Consider the following 17858-nt stretch of genomic DNA (forward strand, 5'->3'; position numbering starts at 1 on the left):
ACACCAGTGAGGTATCATTCTTATCGGGAGACTTGGGGGAACGCTGGTTGGAAGGAAATTTCTGGCTCCTCTCAGATTCCAGAACTTTCTGTCACCGAAATGTGAGGAAAATATGTTTTTTTAGCCAAATTTTGAGGTTTGCAAAGGATTCTGGGTAACAGAACCTGGTCAGAGCCCCATAAGTCACCCCATCTTGGATTCCCCTAGGTCTCTAGTTTTAAAAAATGCACAGGTTTGGGAGGTTTCCCTAGTTGCCGGCTGAGCTAGAGGTCAAAATCTACAGGTAGGCACTTTGCAAAAAACAGCTCTGTTTTCTGTCAAAAAATGGGATGTGCCCAATTTGCGTTTTGGGACATTTCCTGTCGCGGGCGCTAGGACTACCCACACAAGTGAGGTATCATTTTTATCGGGAGACTTGGGGGAACGCTGGGTGGAAGGAAATTTGTGGCTCCTCTCAGATTCCAGAACTTTCTGTCACCGAAATGTGAGGAAAATATGTTTTTTTAGCCAAATTCTGAGGTTTGCAAAGGATTCTGAATAACAGAACCTGGTCAGAGCCCCACAAGTCACCCCATCTTGGATTCCCCTGGGTCTCTAGTTTTCAAAAATGCACAGGTTTGGTAGGTTTGCCTAGGTGCCGGCTGAGCTAGAGGCCAAAATCTACAGGTAGGCACTTTGCAAAAAACAGCTCTGTTTTCTGTAAAAAAATGGGATGTGCCCACTTTGTGTTTTGGGACATTTCCTGACGCGGGCGCTAGGACTACCCACACAAGTGAGGTACCATTTTTATCGGGAGACTTGGGGGAACGCTGGGTGAAAGGAAATTTGTGGCTCCTCTCAGATTCCAGAACTTTCTGTCACCAAAATATGAGGAAAATGTGTTTTTTAGCCAAATTTTGAGGTTTGCAAAAGATTCTGGGTAACAGAACCTGGTCAGAGCCCCACAAGTCACCCCATCTTGGATTCCCCTAGGTCTCTAGTTTTCAAAAATGCATAGGTTTGGTAGTTTTCCCTAGGTGCCGGCTGAGCTAGAGGCCAAAATCTACAGGTAGGCACTTTGCAAAAAACACAGCTCTGTTTTCTGTGATGTGTCCACGTTGTGTTTTGGGGCATATACTGTCGCGGGCGCTAGGCCTACCCACACAAGTGAGGTACCATTTTTATCGGGGGACTTGGGGGAACGCTGGGTGGAAGGAAATTTGTGGCTCCTCTCAGATTCCAGAACTTTCTGTCACCGAAATGTGAGGAAAATGTGTTTTTTTAGCCAAATTTTGAGGTTTGCAAAGGATTCTGGGTAACAGAACCTGGTCAGAGCCCCACAAGTCACCCCATCTTGGATTCCCCTAGGTCTCTAGTTTTTAAAAATGCACAGGTTTGGTAGGTTTCCCTAGGTGCCGGCTGAGCTAGAGGCCAAAATCTACAGGTAGGCACTTTGCAAAAAACAGCTCTGTTTTCTGTCAAAAAATGGGATGTGCCCACTTTGTGTTTTGGGACATTTCCTGTTGCGGGCGCTAGGACTACCCACACAAATGAGGTATCATTTTTATCGGGAGACTTGGGGAAATGCTGGGTGATAGGAAATTTGTGGCTCCTCTCAGATTCCAGAACTTTCTGTCTCCGAAATGTGAGGAAAATGTGTTTTTTTAGCCAAATTTTGAGGTTTGCAAAAGATTCTGGGTAACAGAACCTGGTCAGAGCCCCACAAGTCACCCCATCTTGGATTCCCCCAGGTCTCTAGTTTTCAAAAATGCACAGGTTTGGTAGGTTTCCCTAGGTGCCGGCTGAGCTAGAGGCCAAAATCTACAGGTAGGCACTTTGCAAAAAACAGCACTGTTTTCTGTCAAAAAATGGGATGTGCCCACTTTGTGTTTTGGGACATTTCCTGTCGCGGGCGCTAGGACTACCCACACAAGTGAGGTATCATTTTTATCGGGAGACTTGGGGGAACGCTGGTTGGAAGGAAATTTGTGGCTCCTCTCAGATTCCAGAACTTTCTGTCACTGAAATGTGAGGAAAATATGTTTTTTTAGCCAAATTTTAAGGTTTGCAAAGGATTCTGGGTAACAGAACCTGGTCAGAGCCCCACAAGTCACCCCATCTTGGATTCCCCTAGGTCTCTAGTTTTCAAAAATGCACAGGTTTGGTAGGTTTCCCTAGGTGCCGGCTGAGCTAGAGGCCAAAATCTACATGTAGGCACTTTGCAAAAAACAGCTCTGTTTTCTGTCAAAAAATGGGATGTGCCCACTTTGTGTTTTGGGACATTTCCTGTCGCGGACGCTAGGACTACCCACACAAGTGAGGTATCATTTTTATCGGGAGACTTGAGGGAACGCTGGGTGAAAGGAAATTTGTGGCTCCTCTCAGATTCCAGAACTTTCTGTCACCGAAATGTGAGGAAAATGTGTTTTTTTAGCCAAATTTTGAGGTTTGCAAAAGATTCTGGGTAACAGAACCTGGTCAGAGCCCCACAAGTCACCCCATCTTGGATTCCCCTAGGTCTCTAGTTTTTAAAAATGCACAGGTTTGGTAGGTTTCCCTAGGTGCCGGCTGGGCTAGAGGCCAAAATCTACAGGTAGGCACTTTGCAAAAAAAAGCTCCGTTTTCTGTGATGTGTTCACGTTGTGTTTTGGGGCATATCCTGTCGCGGGCGCTAGGCCTACCCACACAAGTGAGGTATCATTTTTATCGGGAGACTTGGAGGAACCCTGGGTGGAAGGAAATTTGTGGCTCCTCTCAGAATCCACAACTTTCTGTCACCGAAATGTAAGGAAAATATGTTTTTTTAGCCAAATTTTGAGGTTTGCAAAGGATTCTGGGTAACAGAACCTGGTCAGAGCCCCACAAGTCACCCCATCTTGGATTCCCCTAGGTCTCTAGTTTCCAAAAATGCACAGGTTTGGTAGGTTTCCCTAGGTGCCGGCTGAGCTAGAGGCCAAAATCTACAGGTAGGCACTTTGCAAAAAACAGCTCTGTGTTCTGTGATGTGTCCACGTTGTGTTTTGGGGCATATACTGTTGCGGGCGCTAGGGCTACCCACACAAGTGAGGTACCATTTTTATCGGGAGACTTGGGGGAACGCTGGGTGGAAGGAAATTTGTCGCTCCTCTCAGATTCCAGAACTTTCTGTCACCGAAATATGAGGAAAATATGTTTTTTTAGCCAAATGTTGAGGTTTGCAAAGGATTCTGGAAAACAGAACCTGGTCAGAGCCCCACAAGTCACCACATCTTGGATTCCCTTAGGTCTCTGGTTTTCAAAAATGCACAGGTTTGGTAGGTTTCCCTAGGTGCCGGCTGAGCTAGAGGCCAAAATCTACAGGTAGGCACTTTGCAAAAAACAGCTCGGTTTTCTGTCAAAAAATGCGATGTGCCCACTTTGTGTTTTGGGACATTTCCTGTCGCGGGCGCTAGGACTACCCACACAAGTGAGGTATCATTTTTATCGGGAGACTTGGGGGAACGCTGGTTGGAAGGAAATTTGTGGCTCCTCTCAGATTCCAGAACTTTCTGTCACCGAAATTTGAGGAAAATATGTTTTTTTAGCCAAATTGTGAGGTTTGCAAAGGATTCTGGGTAACAGAACCTGGTCAGAGCCGCACAAGTCACCCCATCTTGGATTCCCCTAGGTCTCTAGTTTTAATAAATGCACAGGTTTGGTAGGTTTCCCTAGTTGCCGGCTGAGCTAGAGGCCAAAATCTACAGGTAGGCACTTTGCAAAAAACAGCTCTGTTTTCTGTCAAAAAATGGGATGTGCCCACTTTGTGTTTTGGGACATTTCCTGTCGCGGGCGCTAGGACTACCCACACAAGTGAAGTATCATTTTTATCGGGAGACTTGGGGGAACGCTGGTTGGAAGGAAATTTGTGGCTCCTCTCAGATTCCAGAACTTTCTGTCACCGAAATGTGAGGAAAATATGTTTTTTTAGCCAAATTTTGAGGTTTGCAAAGGATTCTGGGTAACAGAACCTGGTCAGAGCCCCACAAGTCACCCCATCTTGGATTCCCCTAGGTCTCTAGTTTTAAAAAATGCACAGGTCTGGTAGGTTTCCCTAGGTGCCGGCTGAGCTAGAGGCCAAAATCTACAGGTAGGCACTTTGCAAAAAACAGCTCTGTGTTCTGTGATGTGTCCACGTTGTGTTTTGGGGCATATACTGTCGCGGGCGCTAGGGCTACCCACACAAGTGAGGTACCATTTTTATCGGGAGACTTGGGGGAACGCTGGGTGGAAGGAAATTTGTCGCTCCTCTCAGATTCCAGAACTTTCTGTCACCGAAATATGAGGAAAATATGTTTTTTTAGCCAAATGTTGAGGTTTGCAAAGGATTCAGGGAAACAGAACCTGGTCAGAGCCCCACAAGTCACCACATCTTGGATTCCCTTAGGTCCCTGGTTTTCAAAAATGCACAGGTTTGGTTGGTTTCCCTAGGTGCCGGCTGAGCTAGAGGCCAAAATCTACAGGTAGGCACTTTGCAAAAAACAACTCTGTTTTCTGTCAAAACATGGGATGTGCCCACTTTGTGTTTTGGGACATTTCCTGTCGCGGGCGCTAGGACTACCCACACAAGTGAGGTATCATTTTTATTGGGAGACTTGGGGGAACGCTGGTTGGAAGAAAATTTGTGGCTCCTCTCAGATTCCAGAACTTTCTGTCACCGAAATTTGAGGAAAATATGTTTTTTTAGCCAAATTGTGAGGTTTGCAAAGGATTCTGGGTAACAGAACCTGGTCAGAGCCCCACAAGTCACCCCATCTTGGATTCCCCTAGGTCTCTAGTTTTAAAAAATGCACAGGTTTGGTAGGTTTCCCTAGGTGCCGGCTGAGCTAGAGGCCAAAATCTACAGGTAGGCACTTTGCAAAAAACAGCTCTGTTTTCTGTCAAAAAATGGGATGTGCCCACTTTGTGTTTTGGGACATTTCCTGTCGCGGGCGCTAGGACTACCCACACAAGTGAGGTATCATTTTTATCGGGAGACTTGGGGGAACACTGGTTGGAAGGAAATTTGTGGCTCCTCTCAGATTCCAGAACTTTCTGTCACCGAAATGTGAGGAAAATATGTTTTTTTAGCCAAATTTTGAGGTTTGCAAAGGATTCTGGGTAACAGAACCTGGTCAGAGCCCCACAAGTCACCCCACCTTGGATTCCCCTAGGTCTCTAGTTTTAAAAAATGCACAGGTCTGGTAGGTTTCCCTAGGTGCCGGCTGAGCTAGAGGCCAAAATCTACAGGTAGGCACTTTGCAAAAAACAGCTCTGTGTTCTGTGATGTGTCCACGTTGTGTTTTGGGGCATATACTGTCGCGGGCGCTAGGGCTACCCACACAAGTGAGGTACCATTTTTATCGGGAGACTTGGGGGAACGCTGGGTGGAAGGAAATTTGTCGCTCCTCTCAGATTCCAGAACTTTCTGTCACCGAAATTTGAGGAAAATATGTTTTTTTAGCCAAATTGTGAGGTTTGCAAAGGATTCTGGGTAACAGAACCTGGTCAGAGCCCCACAAGTCACCCCATCTTGGATTCCCCTAGGTCTCTAGTTTTAAAAAATGCACAGGTTTGGTAGGTTTCCCTAGGTGCCGGCTGAGCTAGAGGCCAAAATCTACAGGTAGGCACTTTGCAAAAAACAGCTCTGTTTTCTGTCAAAAAATGGGATGTGCCCACTTTGTGTTTTGGGACATTTCCTGTCGCGGGCGCTAGGACTACCCACACAAGTGAGGTATCATTTTTATCGGGAGACTTGGGGGAACACTGGTTGGAAGGAAATTTGTGGCTCCTCTCAGATTCCAGAACTTTCTGTCACCGAAATGTGAGGAAAATATGTTTTTTTAGCCAAATTTTGAGGTTTGCAAAGGATTCTGGGTAACAGAACCTGGTCAGAGCCCCACAAGTCACCCCACCTTGGATTCCCCTAGGTCTCTAGTTTTAAAAAATGCACAGGTCTGGTAGGTTTCCCTAGGTGCCGGCTGAGCTAGAGGCCAAAATCTACAGGTAGGCACTTTGCAAAAAACAGCTCTGTGTTCTGTGATGTGTCCACGTTGTGTTTTGGGGCATATACTGTCGCGGGCGCTAGGGCTACCCACACAAGTGAGGTACCATTTTTATCGGGAGACTTGGGGGAACGCTGGGTGGAAGGAAATTTGTCGCTCCTCTCAGATTCCAGAACTTTCTGTCACCGAAATATGAGGAAAATATGTTTTTTTAGCCAAATGTTGAGGTTTGCAAAGGATTCTGGGAAACAGAACCTGGTCAGAGCCCCACAAGTCACCACATCTTGGATTCCCTTAGGTCCCTGGTTTTCAAAAATGCACAGGTTTGGTTGGTTTCCCTAGGTGCCGGCTGAGCTAGAGGCCAAAATCTACAGGTAGGCACTTTGCAAAAAACAACTCTGTTTTCTGTCAAAACATGGCATGTGCCCACTTTGTGTTTTGGGACATTTCCTGTCGCGGGCGCTAGGACTACCCACACAAGTGAGGTATCATTTTTATTGGGAGACTTGGGGGAACGCTGGTTGGAAGAAAATTTGTGGCTCCTCTCAGATTCCAGAACTTTCTGTCACCGAAATTTGAGGAAAATATGTTTTTTTAGCCAAATTGTGAGGTTTGCAAAGGATTCTGGGTAACAGAACCTGGTCAGAGCCCCACAAGTCACCCCATCTTGGATTCCCCTAGGTCTCTAGTTTTAAAAAATGCACAGGTTTGGTAGGTTTCCCTAGGTGCCGGCTGAGCTAGAGGCCAAAATCTACAGGTAGGCACTTTGCAAAAAACAGCTCTGTTTTCTGTCAAAAAATGGGATGTGCCCACTTTGTGTTTTGGGACATTTCCTGTCGCGGGCGCTAGGACTACCCACACAAGTGAGGTATCATTTTTATCGGGAGACTTGGGGGAACGCTGGTTGGAAGGAAATTTGTGGCTCCTCTCAGATTCCAGAACTTTCTGTCACCGAAATGTGAGGAAAATATGTTTTTTTAGCCAAATTTTGAGGTTTGCAAAGGATTCTGGGTAACAGAACCTGGTCAGAGCCCCACAAGTCACCCCATCTTGGATTCCCCTAGGTCTCTAGGTTTTAAAAATGCACAGGTCTGGTAGGTTTCCCTAGGTGCCGGCTGAGCTAGAGGCCAAAATCTACAGGTAGACACTTTGCAAAAAACAGCTCTGTTTTCTGTCAAAAAATGGGATGTGCCCACTTTGTGTTTTGGGACATTTCCTGTCGCGGGCGCTAGGACTACCCACACAAGTGAGGTATCATTTTTATCGAGAGACTTGGGGGAACGCTGGTTGGAAGGAAATTTGTGGCTCCTCTCAGATTCCAGAACGTTCTGTCACCGAAATGTGAGGAAAATATGTTTTTTTAGCCAAATTTTGAGGTTTGCAAAGGATTCTGGGTAACAGAACCTGGTCAGAGCCCCACATGTCACCCCATCTTGGATTCCCCTAGGTCTCTAGTTTCCAAAAATGCACAGGTTTGGTAGGTTTCCCTAGGTGCCGGCTGAGCTAGAGGCCAAAATCTACAGGTAGGCACTTTGCAAAAAACAGCTCTGTTGTCTGTGATGTGTCCACGTTGTGTTTTGGGGCATATACTGTCGCGGGCGCTAGGCCTACCCACACAAGTGAGGTACCATTTTTATCGGGAGACTTGGGGGAACGCTGGGTGGAAGGAAATTTGTGGCTCCTCTCAGATTCCAGAACTTTCTGTCACCGAAATGTGAGGAAAATATGTTTTTTTTGCCACATTTTGAGGTTTGCAAAGGATTCTGGGTAACAGAACCTGGTCAGAGCCCCACAAGTCACACATCTTGGTTTCCCCTAGGTCTCTAGTTTTTAAAAATGCACAGGTTTGGTAGGTTTCCCTAGGTGCCGGCTGAGCTAGAGGCCAAAATCTACAGGTAGGCACTTTGCAAAAAACAGCTCTGTTTTCTGTCAAAAAATGGGATGTGCCCACTTTGTGTTTTGGGACATTTCCTGCTGCGGGCGCTAGGACTACCCACACAAGTGAGGTATCATTTTTATCGGGAGACTTGGGGGAACGCTGGTTGGAAGGAAATTTGTGGCTCCTCTCAGATTCCAGAACTTTCTGTCACCGAAATGTGAGGAAAATATGTTTTTTTAGCCAAATTCTGAGGTTTGCAAAGGATTCTGGGTAACAGAACCTGGTCAGAGCCCCACAAGTCACCCCACCTTGGATTCCCCTAGGTCTCTAGTTTCCAAAAATGCACAGGTTTGGTAGGTTTCCCTAGGTGCCGGCTGAGCTAGAGGCCAAAATCTACAGGTAGGCACTTTGCAAAAAACAGCTCTGTTTTCTGTGATGTGTCCACTTTGTGTTTTGGGGCATATCCTGTCGCAGGCACTAGGCCTACCCACACAAGTGAGGTACCATTTTTATCTGGAGACTTGGGGGAACATAGAATAGCAAAACAAGTGTTATTGCCCCTTGTCTTTCTCTACATTTTTCCCTTCCAAATGTAAGACAGTGTGTAAAAAAGACGTCTATTTGAGAAATGCCCTCTAATTCACATGCTAGTATGGTTACAAGGATATATAGGTTTTGTAGGATTTCTAAGTACCCTAGGTACCCAGAGCAAATAACTGCACAATGTTTTTTCACTGAGTACCAAGTGTAAACCAATTTGTATAGCAAAATAAGCAGAGTGAAAAAATGGGTACCAAGAAAACTTATGAATTTCTGAAATGGGCACAAGATATAGAGTTTAGAAGAGGTGGTAATCTCTACAACTCTGAATTTGTGGATACCGTTACCAGCGTATGATTTGGAGGGTATTTTTTCAAAATGTCACCTTTCTCATGATCTGGCTTACATTTGAAAGGCACAGATGCGGTGAAATCCAATTGGTAATAACAAACGTTTGACTATTCTATGCTGCCACATATCTCTCGATAAAAATGGTACCTCATTTGTGTGGGTACACCCAGTGCCCGCAGCAGGAAATGTCCCAAAACGCAACATGGACACAGCACATTTTTCCAATGTAAACTGATCTTCTTTTTCCCATGTGGGTAGCTCTAGATTTTGGACCCTAGCTCAGCTGACTCCTTGGAAAACCAAGCCAACCTGTACATTTTTTAAAACTAGGTACCTAGGGGAATCCGTGGTGGGCTGACCTGCATGGCTTTCACCACATTGTGTTATCCAGAATCCCTTGCAAACCTCAAACCTTGAATAAAAACACAGTTTCCTCAAATGTCCGTGATGAAAGGTTCTGGAATCTGCAGCTAGCTTCAAAGTTCCTTCTACCTGGCATAGCCCCAATTCTCCTGATAAAAATGGCACCTCACTTTTCTGTGTAGATCTAGGTGGTCATTATGACCTTGGCGGTCCTGCCCTGCCATGCCTGTGGTCAGACCGCTGACAGCATGGCGGTGCAGGACTGCCAAATTAGGACCCCGGCAGTGAACTCGCAGCCAGTTCACCTCCTGTACAGCCAGGTCGGTGAGACCAATTGGCCGAAGGGTGACCACCTTTGACCTGGCGGTCCACCTAACACCGCCCGTGGTATTATGAGTATCCTTACCACTAGGCATTCCGTGGTGGCACGGAATTACTGTCACCACAACAGAAATCCCCAACCCCCCTCCATGTAGGAGGTACCCCACCCCTGACCCCATCAGAAGCTCCCCATCACCCCTAAGCAGCGACACCCCCACTCCCTGGGCCCCGCACTGACTCCCCACCACCGACCACTGTACTTTACCCCCCACCCCCGTCCACGCAAGCACACACCACACTTACAGATATACATGCACACATCTACGCTCACTCATTCACACACATATGCACACACGGCCACAACACCCCCCTCCACCTCACGCATACAGGCATTCACACAAGCACACAGACACTTGAACACATGCACACAAACATACACAACACCCCCAACCCCCTCCATTCACACACACACAAACCCCCATTCACGCACACATCACTCAACACCTGCCTCCCCTGTCGGACGATCACCTTACCTGGTGGAAGCAGTGAACGGGGTCCATGGTGCTTGCTCCACCACCAGCGCCCCCACAACACAACACTGCCACACAGTTTGCAATGTTGTAATATGGCGGGCGGTGTTGTGGTGATGTGGCATGGCGGCGGAGAAAGCTCCACTAGACTGCCAACCGCCAGTATGGCTGCTGGTGGCTTCCCCACCAAATAGTGGCAAAGAGCAGCCATAATATGGTGGTCTTCAGACCGCCAACAATGGCGGTCATATGGCGGTGGTGACTTTGGCGGTCTAGGGAATAGACTGCTGAAGTAATAATGAGGGCCCTAGAGTTCGCAAGAGGAAAGGGCCCAAAACGCAACATGGGCCCAGTGCATTTTTCCAACAAAAACTGATGCACTGGGGGCACTTAAATATGCACTTTAGGTCTTCAAAATCACGCTGGATGATAGCCAGTGCTTAATTTGAGCCAGTGGTTTCTGGTGCTCTGCACCAGCACCTAATTGTCAGCAATAAGTGACAATGGGGGTTATTCCAACTTTGGAGGAGGTGGTAATCCGCCCCAAATGTGACGGATTTACCACGAGCCGTATTACGAGTTCCATAGGATATAATGGACTCGTAATACGGCTGGTGGTATATCCGTCACTTTACCGTCACTTTTGGGACGGATTACCACTTCCTCCAAAGTTGGAATAACCCCCAATGTGCTACATGGTGGCACTGTTTGTCTATTTTAGAAATAAGCACAACAACAGTTGTTTATTAACTGAATATAAGTTAAAAGTGACTAATAGCTATCACCCAACCTACTTTTATAGCTATTGGAGCTTAGAATAGACTGAACGATCACATTTGTAGGAGTGTGATGGTAAGTAGTTGTGTTGGCACTGTCATTGGCAGTGCTGGCAGGGGCAATGGGTGGTGCAAGATGCAGTGACCTCCTGATGAGGGCCCTGGCACTTTTTTGTAACATCTATCTGTTCACAAAGGAATTTTAAAGCTGCAGTAACAGTACATCACAATAATCTAGCCAAACACACATTGTGGCTACACAAGTGCCAGAGGAGCCTTAAGTCAATCTAATGGGACACAGGTTGGGTCTGTACTTTCTGTGATGCTATGATTCCACATATAGGCAGAGATAGCAACATTGTAAGTGCATCATGGCCACTATATCTAGTTTCACATGTATTGCCCTTAACAACAAAAGGCGAGAGAGTTCTAGAAACAAATATTGGTTCAATTGTCTTAGCCCATCTCTTGTCTCAGAAGGAGGGTGGTTTCCTAACACCATTATCCGTAAAAACAACTGCATCAGCTGAATCTGCATCTACTGAATGAATTGCAAGGTATATCCCCTATTCCTTTTCCCTTTGATCATACGCTTTGCAGGTATCATAAAGGGTATCATAACTCACCTCAGCCAAGTTAAAAACACAGATTGCATTAAAATCCCCACAGATCATGACATTCAAAGTTGTGGGGTTGCACGAGATTTGTAAAATAGTGAGAAAATTAAACATGTGCACAAAATTGCTGTTTTAACTATAGCTAAAATCATTATTATACACATTTATCAGGGAAACATGCAGATCCATCCCCCTGAGAATTATGTGAAATGAATGAAGCTCAGTAGGTATCTCCTCCATAATAAGATTAGGTATGACTTTAACCCAGATAGCCTCCTTTCACATGACCAGAGCTAGAATGAGTGGCAGGGGCAGAATAGCATGCACAGCCTTCATGTTCCACATGTCCTACTTCCCATGTTTCAGGCAATAATCTAATATCATATTTCTCAATATGAGATATACAATCAGCTATCAACATCTTGAAACTCATGCCAGAAACATTCCAAGTGAATACTGACATCAAATGTGAATTAACAGTAAGAGATGATACATAATCCCCCAAATGCTGGGAAGAAACTGGGGTTGCTGAGCTCTGAGCAGGTCACCGGGCTAGATACTTATTGGGTATATTAGCAGCACAGAAAAGACTGAGTGCTTTGTAAAAAAAGCTTAAAGATGAAATGCAATCTGGCTTTGATTAAGCTCCCAACTTTCAGGGTAGGAGAGTAAATTGTTTACACACTGTTGCAAAATTAACATTAGTACATTCACCCTGAATGTCTTTTTTTTAGAATGTCCGATCAAGTCTATTCTTCTTATCATAAAGATTTTATTAGTGCCAACCTATGAGAAGCCTCTGTGGTTAGCCAGACAGTTTAATACTTTGCTAAAGAGATCACCATGTGCTTTATCCACACCCTTATGAAGGGCAGGGATGCCAGCCAAAACAAATACAAAAGGGCTAATGGCTGATGGGTGGACAATGACATCCTTGTTTGGCACACTTCCATGTGGTTAAGGGTGCCACTCCAAAAATGTATCTATTACTAAAAGTAGTAGGTGCGGCCCACTTTTGAACCATTTCTTGCACTGCACTTTAACATGTTAAAATATTTAATCAAATAATTTAAAAACCAATACATGATTTATATGATTAATATAATTAACAAATTAAACTATATAAAATAAATTATGTATAAATAATTGTAAAATAAATTTTGAAAAAATTCCGTCTTACTCCCCCACAAACCAATGACCCAAAAATAAATAAAGATTAAAATCAAATGAAAACAAATCTTTAAATATATTACCAAAACTCTACTGAAAGAAAATTATACAAAAATAATACTAGCATAGTCAATAATTATAAAACAAATCATTATGATGGATATTATGTACAACTATATTTAAAAGTGATATTATATTAAACACTTAAAAATGTTATTCTTACCTGCATTGTTCTGTCTCACAATATTCTTGACACCACAATATTTTTTACATATTATTTGTGCCCAACGATATTGAGGTTGTGCATTTTTTTAAACTAACAACACCTTATGTTCTGGTATTTCTAGTTTCATTTTGAATAATGTGAAAATGGACTTGAAAATCCTAAAATCCTAAGTGAGGTTTCCTAAAATCGGAAATGGCTAAAGGTGTCACATATGACTCGGTGAAAAACTAAGAAAATGTGCAAATGTTGCTGTTGATTACTTTGATATACTTTGGGAGGTCAATAAATCATGTAATATAAAAAATACATAATGTATTACTATGTTATATGATTCTAAATTGGCATCCATTTTGCTGTATGCCTATTAATTTTGACTAATGTTAAACTGTTTCATTGTTGCCAAAAGTAGTAAGAATTCTAGAAAAAATGATTAATGGACAATTGTCTGCATACCTGGAAGGTAACAATCTACCACACCCTATCTTGTCTGTTTTCAGACCCCGACACAACACCAAGGCAGTTTTACTGAATGTGTTGATTGGTTTTAAGATCTTGCAGGAACAAGTTAAGAACTTTTTGGAATTGTCGGCAGCATTTTATAAAGTGCCACAGGCTGTCTTTCTGTAGAGGATGAAGAATGTGGGTATGGGATGGTATGGGATGCTCTGCTTTGATCTGGATCAAGTCTTTTTTGGAACACAGTGTATAGGTGATGTGGTTTGTACCTCTCTCCTCAACTAGTAAGTAGCGCTACTTTGAGGTGCACAAAACTCCTTTTAATAATCTACATTGTTTAACATATGGCACCCTTAACCTCGCTGGTTGAGTCTTGTCGTTTTAAGGTTGTCTCTTATGTGGATGACAAAAAGGTGGTTCTTATCATTGATTCTACACAGGCCACTCCACTTTTCTGCAGTACTTTAAAGCTTGTCCGTCTAAGGTTCTTGACTGGATCCATGAAAGCCACCTCCAATGCATTTGGATAAAATGGAAATCCTTCTTTTTGGATAATGAAAAGAAAATTATGACAAGAACGGTGCTGCTGATGAGTTGTCTACCCCTCTGCCCCCATCGCCTGCTGGAGTGGCAAGAATGTGACAATTGACAACAAACTGTCCTTTTATCTGCAAGATTTTTCTGTCGTGGGCACATGTGTCATTCTTCCTCAATCTCCTATAAAAGGTTAAGACCTTCTTCCCTTAACATGCAAGATGATGGTCTGTGCCTTGATTACCTCAAGGCTGGGCTATGCCTATGTTCTCTTTCTTGATGTACACAATAAACTGATCAGCCAGTTAAACACTGGCCCAAACATGGTAGCCTGACTTATCTTGTACATTCCCAAAAAGGGTTTCAATTTCACACTATCTTAAAGAACTATACAGTCTACCAGCAAAGGAAATGATATTTTTGAGACCCTTCTCTTTCTATAAGTCGAGACCAAAATATATTTCCAAAACTGTTGTTCACTGTGATCCAGGCAGGGTGCTTATATCTTCTATATACATGCTAGGTTCTACTGTTGGGCAGTCATTTCTTCTTGGTACTTGCAACCAAAGAATGGAACCGCATCCAATTGAAAGTGAGTAGCATCAACAATGAAAATGCAATTGGGAAGTGTTGGAAAATGGGTTATTGGTAATGGCAGGTAGGTACCTACACCTAGCAACAAGCCACTAACCTCCACCTAGGTACAGTTAGGTCTCAGTAAATTAATCCCAGCTCAACCCTTGGTAGCTTGGCAACGAGCGTCAAGGCTTAACTTAGGAGACAGTGTGTAAAGCATTCAAATATCACAAAACAGTAATTAAATAAAACACAGGAAATAGTTTAAAAATCCAAAACCAATTTATAACAATAGTTTATATTGTTATTTTTAAAATGACACAAAAACGAATAAAATCGGATAAAGGGAACCGGAGATATGAATTTTTAAAGAATTATTATTTTTCTAGCGCTTAGAAACAAAAAGCGCCAATCGGGTCATCTGGTTGCACCTCGACCGGGGCAAAGTCAAAGTTTCAGGCCGACCGCGATGGAGCCCTGCTCGGCTACAAGTCGTGGGAGGCCTCGGTTAAAAAGTTACCTTCTGACTTAGTCTTTATTTTGAAGTTTTTCTTCACCGGGACGAACCTGGCAGTTGAATCCGACCTCCTGGAGCCCTTGTCCGGATACGTGATGTGGGTTTCCTCGATGGAGACTTTTACCTTCGGACTTAGTCGTTTTTTCGAGATGAAAATCCTTCGACCGGGGTAAACCTGGATCTTGATCCGACGTCCGTGGAGCCCTTCTCGGATACGATGGCTGGGAGGTCCCGGTCAACTTTTTACCTTCGGACTTAGTCTCTTTTTCTGAGGTTTTTCTTTACCGGGACGAACCACCAAGTCAGGCCGGGTCGCGGTTGAGGCAAGCCGGCTAGAATTTCCACGGCGGGTCGGTCCCTCTCTGGAGCTTTTTTTCAAAAATTCTCAAATCTTTTCCAAACTTCTGGGGCTTCACCCAGATGTTCTTTTAAGGTTCTTTTGGGGTCCACAGCTCACCCCAAGGGTCCAGAAGTTCTGTGATGGTCCTTGGGGGGTGCGGACTTCAACTCCCAGAATGCACCTGGCGCAAACTCCTTTTTGGCCACTGGACAGTGGTCAGCTGGTCACTTTTCAGGAGTTGGTGCAGGGGGACTCTGGATAGCAATTTTTCACCTGTAGCAAACAGGGAGTCCCTCCTTGAACCAGTTGAAGCCAGGCAAAGTCCTTCTTGTGGTACAGCAGCAAAAACAATGCAGGGCTGAAATTGGCAACTTTTTAGGTAAAGTCTTAAACTCTTTACCTGAACAAGTTATATTAAATCCAACAACTGGAAGTTGTGGGATTTATTACAACAATTAATTTGATACCAAATTCTTGGTATGCAACATTTAAGGAGACTTTAAAATTTAAAATAAAGTCTCCCCATTCTAGCCTATGAAGGCCATTTACTTCAATGAGGGAAAAACGAATTTGGCTGTTTTTACCTCACCAGGGTTTATAAATCTATTTTTATAAAGTCCCTGCTTATAGTTACATGGCACCCAGCCCTAGGGGCACATAGGGCACACCTTAGGGGTGACTTATATGTAAAAATAAGGTAGTTTAAGACTTTGGAACTACTTTTAATTCCAAAGTCGAATTTGCATATAACTTTAATTTAAAAGCAGCCAGCAAGGCAGGCCTGCCTTTAAAATGACACTGGGCACCTCAGCAGTGCACCTAGGTGTGCACCACCTATGCTGTGGTCCCTAAACCTACATGCCCTACCATATACTAGGGACTTATAGGTAGGTTAACTTAGCCAATTATAATTAGCCTAATTTGCATATCCATTTTACACAGAGCACAGGCCCTGGGACTAGTTAGCAGTACCCAGGGCACCATCAGAGTCAGGAAAACACCAGCATAAAGTGGAAAATGGGGGCAAAAAGTTAGGGGGCCTCTGCAATCAGCCCTGTTTTCTCACAGGAAGGTTCTCAAAACATGTCTATTTGCATTTCAGTAATTTGCTAGAAGACAGGTACTTTCGTCCTAGTTTTGCGCCAAGACAATTTGTTGAGTAGCTGTGCTTTATACATTGTTTTATTCATTCATTCTTCTGTGGTTTGATTGACATTTACAAATTACTTGACCTTTGGCCTTTTCTATTAGGATGTCACCAGAACCTTTTACACACAATATCAGATAATATTTCACAGTTACTTGATATGCACCATACATATCACCATTGCCCTTTGAGTATTTGGTAACCTTTTCTTCAAAGCTAAAGAAAAACTGGAGCATTTAAATTGTAATCACGGACTAGTATAAGGCGAACAATGCAGGAGAAGCATTTATATGTATGTATTTATTTCATGTTCAACTGCACAACATGCAGTAGTGCAAAGTCCATATTTCAGTGGCACCAGTGAAATGTGGAAAATATTTAATTAGTCCCTGAGTAATGTGGATATGATCATCACTATGACATCACCAAAGTACTCTGCACAGCTTTCCTGTTGTCCCTTGGTAAATCAATATAATAGGCAAACAAAACTTTAACAGTGTAATTCCAATAAGTGCCGATTTTTTGTTGCTCTTTGTATGGCAAAGTTTAAGCAATCTCTTCCTTTTAAATTTCAACATTGTTAACTGCAAAATGAAATATTTTGCTCATCCTTTTTGTTCACACAAACAATATATTCTACTACTTCACTTACTATTTTCAATAAACATTTCACTGATTGAACAAAATACTTGTTCACAGCTAATGCTCTAAAATAAACATATGTTATAAAAAAGACATAAGGGTCAACATGCAATATGGTTATTCCTTTCTCTAGTTTCTGATGACTTTTGCAAACCATTGTTTAGATGTCACCAAAATATTAAAAAGTATAAAAAGTACAGTACAACAGTTAGATAAAAGTGAAGTTTAAAGTACACAGCGGTCGTAAATCACCCAGGATAGGTGTACATGTAACTGCTTCCTGACTAGTGAGTAATGTGTTTATATGTTTAGAAATAAATTTAGTGTGGCATAGTGGGGTGGCCTTGGAGTTTGTACAACTCTTACTATTATTGCACATCTGAATTCGTCATGTTTTTCACAGTATGTGTCTACAATTATACAAAGTGGCACGTCTTCTGTTTGCATGTGGTCTCAAAATATACTTTGATTTATTTTTCAGACGAAATGAATGATCATCAAAACACCCTATCGTACATCCTAATAAATCCTTCTCCAGACACACGATTGGAACTGAATGACGTTGTGTAAGTTGATGGTATAGCTAATAATACTCTGGGTGATTATCGATGTACCAATGTATAAACACAAAGGGGCTCATTTATAAGCCCCTTATGCCATTGTAGCATAATTGCTTTCTATGCAATAGCAGTGCAGACCAGTCCTCCACATTGCACCGTATTAACAAAGTGGTGCAATGGTACCATTGCGCCAGTTTGTAAACCCTTGCTTCACATTATACCTGTGTCAGGTATAATGTATGCAAGAGAAGTGTCCCCCAAATAGGAGGCCCGCAGGAATGGTGCAGTGAAATCTACAAGATTTCACTGCGTCATTCTAGCATCATTTGTAACGC

At 43.4% G+C, this 17858-nt stretch overlaps 1 protein-coding gene across 2 annotated transcripts in view; it reads left to right on the forward strand.

Moving 5' to 3' along the window:
* KCNT2 (potassium sodium-activated channel subfamily T member 2) overlaps positions 1-17858 on the forward strand; it is a 2196588-nt gene that overhangs the window by 2164748 nt on the left and 13982 nt on the right. For both annotated transcript variants that reach the window (XM_069233351.1, XM_069233350.1), the window contains one exon: positions 17445-17529. In XM_069233351.1, coding sequence (XP_069089452.1) covers positions 17445-17529 — 85 coding nt within the window. The remainder of the gene's footprint in view (positions 1-17444; positions 17530-17858) is intronic.

Source organism: Pleurodeles waltl, chromosome 4_2 (assembly GCF_031143425.1).
Source record: "Pleurodeles waltl isolate 20211129_DDA chromosome 4_2, aPleWal1.hap1.20221129, whole genome shotgun sequence".
NCBI classification, from domain to species: Eukaryota; Metazoa; Chordata; class Amphibia; order Caudata; family Salamandridae; genus Pleurodeles; species Pleurodeles waltl.